This window comes from Thunnus maccoyii, chromosome 1 (genome assembly GCF_910596095.1).
Source record: "Thunnus maccoyii chromosome 1, fThuMac1.1, whole genome shotgun sequence".
Lineage (NCBI taxonomy): Eukaryota > Metazoa > Chordata > Actinopteri > Scombriformes > Scombridae > Thunnus > Thunnus maccoyii.
Window position 1 is genome coordinate 22,589,460 of NC_056533.1, and position 7,556 is coordinate 22,597,015.

The 7,556-nt window shown below is 36.1% G+C and overlaps 1 protein-coding gene across 1 annotated transcript; it reads left to right on the forward strand.

Moving 5' to 3' along the window:
- Nucleotides 1-3,567: 3,567 nt before the first annotated feature.
- On the forward strand, nucleotides 3,568-6,997 carry rerglb (RERG/RAS-like b). Its single transcript, XM_042417317.1, has 5 exons — nucleotides 3,568-3,619; nucleotides 4,617-4,673; nucleotides 5,187-5,277; nucleotides 5,719-5,853; nucleotides 6,712-6,997. Exons 1-5 carry the CDS (start codon nucleotides 3,568-3,570, stop codon nucleotides 6,995-6,997), a joined length of 621 nt encoding a protein of 206 aa, XP_042273251.1.
- The last annotated feature ends 559 nt before the right edge of the window (nucleotides 6,998-7,556 follow it).

Consider the following 7,556-nt stretch of genomic DNA (forward strand, 5'->3'; position numbering starts at 1 on the left):
TATCATTTTATATTACCCGCTGCTGTAGCGCATTTCCTCTTTTTAAACATACTTTAACTTGCTTCCTGCAGCTTAAGATAGAGTTTACTTGACTTTTACAGTTTTACTGCACAAATTATTGTCTGTGCACTCCTTGATTGTTGTCAAGACTAGTGAATATACAGTATATGTAATGTTACTTCCTTTGAAATCAATAGATATAATAGTATTTCCTACAGTATGAAGGAAGACTTATTATACTGTAACTGTACTGACTGTAGTTACTGTCACTGTTTCAGGAGAACAGTCTGGTACATTTTTTTCTCCTTTTTTTTACTGTAACTATGAGCCATAAATGCACATATATGAATATCAATAAAATGCATTCAAGAGAAAATATGTTTCTTATTATTTTGCGTCTGTCATTATTAATCATTATACAATATGTTACATAAGATGGATGAATGTAAAAGCAAGTTTTTTATATCCTCATAGATGTGTTATTTATTGTGTCACTGTGTGGCTATCTAATGTATGTGTTTCGTATTTCAGCCATTTATGGGGTTGGATTTATAGTTTTGGGATATTGTGATCTCTTTCAGCTTCATTTACAAAAGCTGCACCAACAAATACATATAATTCCTTCTGAATAAAAATAGTGCTCATACATGTTTATTCACATTTTATTTCCCCTTTATTTACTGTGGTAGTAGCTCGAATATGATGACGTATCACATTTTTATGGAGATAATTTATTCTGAACGCATTTCAACACTGTAAGATGTATTCAGATTGTTCAATTTGAATAAAACTCTGTGGACAGATTTGGGTGAGCAGTGGAAAAATAAGAATTTTTGGCTCCCTATAAAAAATCTTCTGAGCTTCATCTTCTAGTCTAATTCCAATGTGTCTGCTCTGATTAAACTCAGTGATAATGATGATATCCAGTGCTGAAATCCCTCTTAGGTACGGGGATAATAAATCCGGTGTGTTTGTGTTGGATGATATAACATGGTTTGGATTTCAGAGTGGTGGAATAGAGGCCGAACTTGTTATTGCAAGGATCTGCAGAGGATGATTTCTGCAGGTTTTGGAGATAACGGTCCAACTCAGGGCATGAATATCATGCAGAAAATATCGTAAATATAGTAAATAGCAACACCATTAACAGAGGAATGTCAATGCAGCTTTCCCTGATAAAATTAACAATGTAAGGATCAATTTTAAGGGGATGCTGAGCCACATAAGCCGATACAGCATAAGGTGTAAAGCATATGTAACCATATATAGTTCAAAAATAAATCATGCCATTATATGTCAGTGACATCATAATCTGTCAAATGCACAAGTAAGTCAATAAAAAGGTTCTGGGTATGTTATGGTTAATATAGTTTGGGTGGGGCTTTGACTTGACTTACCTCAAACAGAGCTAATGCTAATGCCAAAACTGCTAGCTTAATTGTGGCCTCACTGCTTCTGAAACCATTCTTGCATTTTTTGGAAAACAATTAACGTCAATATTAATCATATAACATCATGATAATAATAATTTCGGTCTAAGTTTTAAAGCCAGTGTGACTCATAAACAGTATTGAAGGAATATTGAAGTCAATCAACTTCCACTTAATTAATTTTTTAAGTTGTGGGCATATACAGTAGGCTTGTTTACTATTTTTTGGAATACTATGAAAGACACTGATGAAAAAATTATGAAACTGAGGAATCACATGTACCTCCATGTTTCCACATGTGTAACACCTCTAGCAGCACTTTGATGGGGCCTGGGGGTGTAGTGCCTCCTGGAAGACCTCACTCAGGGCAAAAGTACAATAAATTTTGGATTTTGGCTCCCAGGTTTATGAGGCCACCAGCAGCACATTATCGCTCCATGTCATTTTCTATCTTTAATCTTTTTATACTTGCCTCTCATTAATTTTTGTCTGCTCTGAATTTCTAGACCTTTGAGACCAGTTTACAATCCAAAACATAAACTTTTTAATCATTTTGTACCACTGTAGATTCAGTCAATTATCCAATTAAGAAAGCAAGAAGCTCTCAAAATGTTCTTTCATTGTTACTTTAAATAGAACTTTAAACAAATCACTAACATGTGATGATGAATAAGATTGGCTGGAAAACAATGAGAGAAGAGCAATGGAGCTCACTGGAGACTGTCTTCAACACAGACATGATGTCACCCTGCTGCCTGGCCCTGCGGCTTTTTACCCAGGAGACACTGCTGGCTGCTGCCTCAAATCACGCACAAGAAATTAGATAAAGGACTTTGAAAGATTTGTCTAGAACATTCAATTGCATGTAAAACAATGTTGTGATTGTGGTGCAAATTTAAGGGGAAAAGTTCAGAAGTCTCAGGGGCACAACATTTCTTTTAGCTAGATTTTGGTATCTGGATATCTGGTTTATATTTTGTCATAATAGAATGAGGGATGTAGTTTAATATGTAAATTCATTTCTGGAGTAAGGACAGTGTTTAGGACAAATCCCTGGTGGTGTGATGGAGTGTTATTGTTGATATAATAGGACCCCCTCAGTGCAAATGCTGTCCAAGTGGCAGTTTGACATCAGTTCAGTGTTGCTGTAGATATGATATATATTTATATTATATATATATTAGTTAGGTTAATCATTAATAATCATTAATAACACTACACCGCTCATTTTCTTTTTCTTTTATTCTTCTGTTTCTTTTTTGAGAGGACATACAGTAATAAGTCAAAGTTTTTATATGTACACTGTTTTGGTCAGGGGGGCATCTTGCTACGTTTTATTCTTGAATAAGGTTTGTGACCTTTCAGTCAGCAGATTTCGAGTAAAATATTACAGGATCATAATGAGACACTACTGTGACCTTTGGTGAACAATGAAAAGGGCAGAAAGAAAAGCACCGAGAGTACTGAGAGAGAAATGAGAGCTGACCACTGAAGCAGTTGGTGAAATCAAAGTTTGGAGTCTTTTTGTGCTGTGGTGGGGTGAGAGAGGGGAGGCTGAATTTTTGGCCTCACGGAGGTCAACTCACATGTTATATTTTTAAAATGTTTTGCTAGTCTGTGGATTTGATTCTGCAACTCTAACATGTCTGGGATATCATCAGTTTTCTGGCACCCTAATATCCTCAAAGTGACTTTAAATTTTGTGCTCACATCTCTTTTGATAATCATGCACGATCAATTAATTGCATGACCTTTTACCACTTTTGTTTAATAAGGTGTTCCTATAATCATATTTATTTATTTGTTTTTTTTTTAAAACATTTTTTTTCTTCTTTTTTTTCTTTTTTTTTTTTAAAAAGGTTGCTTGTTGCTCCAAAAACAAAGAGAATATGTTTGTATTATTATTATGTTGATTGGTATTATGTCCCCCTGCTTGGAAAACTTGTTTCAGTGGCTGAGAAGCGGCAGAGACTCTGCATGTTTTCAGTTCTCACAGGGGGACGTGTGGTGGTAAAGTAGCTCTTCTAAACACTTGTGTGCGTGCAGTTTCGTAGAGTGGGAGTTAGTACAGTAGAGAGAGAGAGACAGACAGACAAGTAGAGGGAGAGTTTGAACAGCTCACTTCCAACTTATCATCATGAATGACATCAAATTGGCTCTACTGGGGAGCGAGGGTGCTGGAAAAACAGGTGAGCAAATCACACACTGACAACTGAGTGTTTTTACAGTGAAGGCTGACATTATGTGCTGTTTTGCTGATCTGTCTTTGTTGTCTGTAAATTATGCATGGTAGGATGCATGAATGTAGACAATATGAAAGTGAGACAACTTTGTTTATGTGTCTGTTTATCTGACATACTGAATATTGTAAAATACACAAATTGTAACTTTTCAAGCTATGCTAAACCAAGACAGATGCTAATGGCAGAGCATACCGTTCATAAAATAATTTACTCCACAGTCAATGAAGTGATTTGACATGAATGTTTCCCCTGCGACTAACAAGAGGTTTTCCAAACTTTAGCTGAGAGGAAATTAGATGGCATTTCAGTGGATCCTGCTTTCATGATCTCCCTCTAGGAAAAAAACAGTTAACCCATATCACGATTTTTGTGTTTTTGTGTAGGAAATCAGTTATTTTGTTTTACTTAAGATTATACTGCCACAAGACTATTCAATAATGACAAACATGCCTAACCTTTATGGAACAGACTTATACAGACATACTGTTCATTCGAAAATGTAATGTAATAAATTCAACCCTATATATTTTGCAATACATGTCAGTCTAGTGTGATTTTTCTTCAAAAACATATAACAAAATACAATCACAATGAAATAAAATATATTCAAAGTATATTCCTCTTAACTTCAGATATTAAATGTACAGAAAAATACCTTTGAAAACTGGTGATATCGAAATGCAAATACACATTTAAATGCTCATGTACTGTATAAAATACATTTTGTTCGCATAGAGCTGTGCAGGATGAAGACACAAACACACATGTATTTGATGAAGTCTATGAACAATTCCAACGTTCAGCTGTCTTTGCATTTGAAATCTGGCATTCATTTTGAACTGCTGTATGGTTTGCAGAGTTTTGCATTAACTGTGATAGTATAAGTAGCCTGCATGTACCTCCAACACTGAATCTCTCTTTCTTACTCTCTTATTCCCTCCAGCTGTTCTGGTGAGATTCCTGACAAAACGTTTTATTGGAGAGTATGCTTCCAGTGCCAGTAAGTAAATATACTCATAACAGTAACGTTATTACACCACAGTAAGATATATCATATATTGCACTCATGGGTTTTCCGTAGAGTGTCTGCTGGCCCCACACTAATTGCATTATATTTAAGGTGACTCAACTAAATCCTCTTTTCAGTCTTTTTCATATGGGTTTGAAGTCAATGACGTGCACATTTCACCATCACTCAGTGTTTATCTTACAGGCTGGATGACTGTAATAGAATTACAGTTTGCATAGGGATATAACGTTTCAGACCTTTCCACTTCTGGCTTAAATTAATTAGCTTGTTTGCCCCCTCTGAGCAATCATGCACCACAGTAATTATAGTAATCATTGTTCCATAGTTTGACTAAACTGGCACCACACTGTGCTCATTGCCTCAGCTTTGTGCACTTTAATTTACTAAAGTCTCTACTTTTATTCATGTTCATTGGTTAATTTGATTCATAGCACATATTGCTTTTCTAAAATAATAAACATATTTTCTCTTGATTTGTTGCAGATTCTTTATACCATAAAAGACTGTCGATTGATGGGAGACAGTTAAACTTGGATATATTTGATCCATGTTCACAGGTAAATGAGAGTAAAATGTTATATTATTTTGGTTGATTAATAGTTATTGTCCTCTGCAAATAATTTATGCTTTGGTCTCAAGTAATTTATAACTTGTAGCTGAGGACACACTCAGCCTTTAAAGGTTTATTTAGTAACTATATGGCAGCAGAATATGTGTACAGTGAGCACACATGGTTTCTTTAACATCAAAGTTCTTACTTTTATTGACTGCAAAACTCTCAAATAACAGGATCTCCAGGACTATACTGTGCTGTGGCTAATTTATTGTCTCTTTTGGCTCCTTTTTTTGCTTATCTTGCAAATAAGGGGGATCACTTTTCACAGCCTCTCAACAGTGGGGTGGACATAAATATCCTATAAACTTTTCATTGCTTCTGTAGTCAAATAAGTTGATAGACCATGTGCTGTGTTTGAACTCCACATCTACCTTTGCTGTGCCAGAGTGGAGGCAGCAGATGTATCCTGGAGGAGCCTGTGAACTGGGCAGATGGATTTGTGGTGGTGTACAACATCAGTGACCGAATGTCCTTCCTCCATGCCAGAAGCATCGTGCGGCAGATCAAAGAGGCCCGAGAGGAGAGCTGCAAAGGGTGAGTGACCGTAGTCTGCTGGGAATGAAGCCGAGCTGAGGGATTTACTTTGATGAACTAATGAGTCCCATTCCTGAGATGAGCGTGTGTAGGCCTATCAGGTTGAAGATCAATATGGTATGCTGCCAGTTAAGGACTAAATTCCAACACGCTGTACTGGGATGAGCAGACATATACTTGTATGAAGTACAGTTTCAAAGAGACAATATATACATAAACAGGATTGAGGACATTTTGACTTTAGGCTTCATAATGTTTCTTTTATGACTCCTCCAAGTTAATTAATGAAGAATATTCATTAATATGCTCAATTAAATAATCCTAGAATGCTTTATATCAATTTTTTTTGTCTGAGTTAACAGAATTGTGATAAAATACTCAAGTACTTGGTGAGTTGTAGTAAGATTTTTGCAAAATGGCTGAAGTGGGTGAGTCATGACAGAAAGAGAGGATGAAAACTCCCTGAATTTGTATTTATTTATTACATGTTTTTAGAGACATATAAAATAGTTATCACCTGATTTGTAAATTAAGTGAGGCACTGTGGGCATTTCCTGCACTAGTCTGAAAAGCACACACATACAGTACAAATTAATAAACACAAATCATGCTGAAGTACTGACTTCAATCAAATTTTATTTACTAACTACAAACTACAACTACTAACTACAACAATTTAGATTGACACTATTCAGGTGTTTTGTCCTGTAACATAGTGTAATAAGCACCCAGCATTTCACATTGTTTCTGAACTGTTTGGATCAGGTCTACTGTTATAAATCTGACCTGCCTTATGGGACACCTTCAGCACCTGGTTGACTGATTGTTGTATAACCCTCGTGCACTCTGCTGTGACAGATTGGTCGACATCCCAATCTTCCTGGTGGGGAACAAGCAGGACCTCTGCAATGCTCGGCAGGTAAGCGAGGAGGAAGGCCGATTTGTGGCTCAGGAAGACCGCTGCCACTTCCAGGAGGTGTCCGCAGCAGAGGACTACTTGGAGATATCCAACCTCTTTACGAAGCTCATTCGTCATGTGATGGAGCACCTTAAGCAACGTGCAGACCGCAGACGATACAGTGGCTCCAAGTCCATGGCCAAACTCATCAATAATGTCTTTGGTAAAAGGCGGAAGTCTGTCTGATGGAGAAAATAATTACGTTCATGGATGTAACCAACCACGCTATTAGACTGAATAGTCTAGCCATTATGTATTGGTAAACATATATGTGGACATGTTTTACTGAGCATTTCAAAATGCCAGTTTAAATGAAATTAAGTAATGTCAGGCTCTCAGATATGTCATGGTTTTATGTTTCACCTCCGTTTGTGAAATCTGACAATCTGACATCTCACAATAAAACAATTAATTTAATACATACATACAGAACATAAGAGGCACAAGGTTGGGTCAAAGGTTAAAGATGAGATTTTTTCTTTCAACACAAACATGTTATGATGTATGCTTCAATTGTAATATTCAGTGAATTTTTGAAATTCTCAGTCAGTGTTTTAGTTGAAAAAAAAAGGTTGATTTATGCTAATTTTGCATTGTGACTGGTTTGGTTTGGTGTGGGTTATAGACACAGATTGGTTGAATTTCTGCTGAGAATGTATTGTAATCTGCTTTATATATCTGCAAGTAAAACTGTCATTTTGTATTGTTCATAACTTTTGGAGAAAATTATATCAGAAACATTCTT

Bases quoted from the DNA above. Each gene is read 5' to 3' on its own strand.
- rerglb (XM_042417317.1), top strand. From the start codon at position 3,568: ATGAATGACATCAAATTGGCTCTACTGGGGAGCGAGGGTGCTGGAAAA. The intron at 3,620-4,616 runs GTGAGCAAATCA...TATTCCCTCCAG, and splicing joins CGAGGGTGCTGGAAAAACAG to CTGTTCTGGTGAGATTCCTG. The intron at 5,854-6,711 runs GTGAGTGACCGT...CTGCTGTGACAG, and splicing joins CGAGAGGAGAGCTGCAAAGG to ATTGGTCGACATCCCAATCT.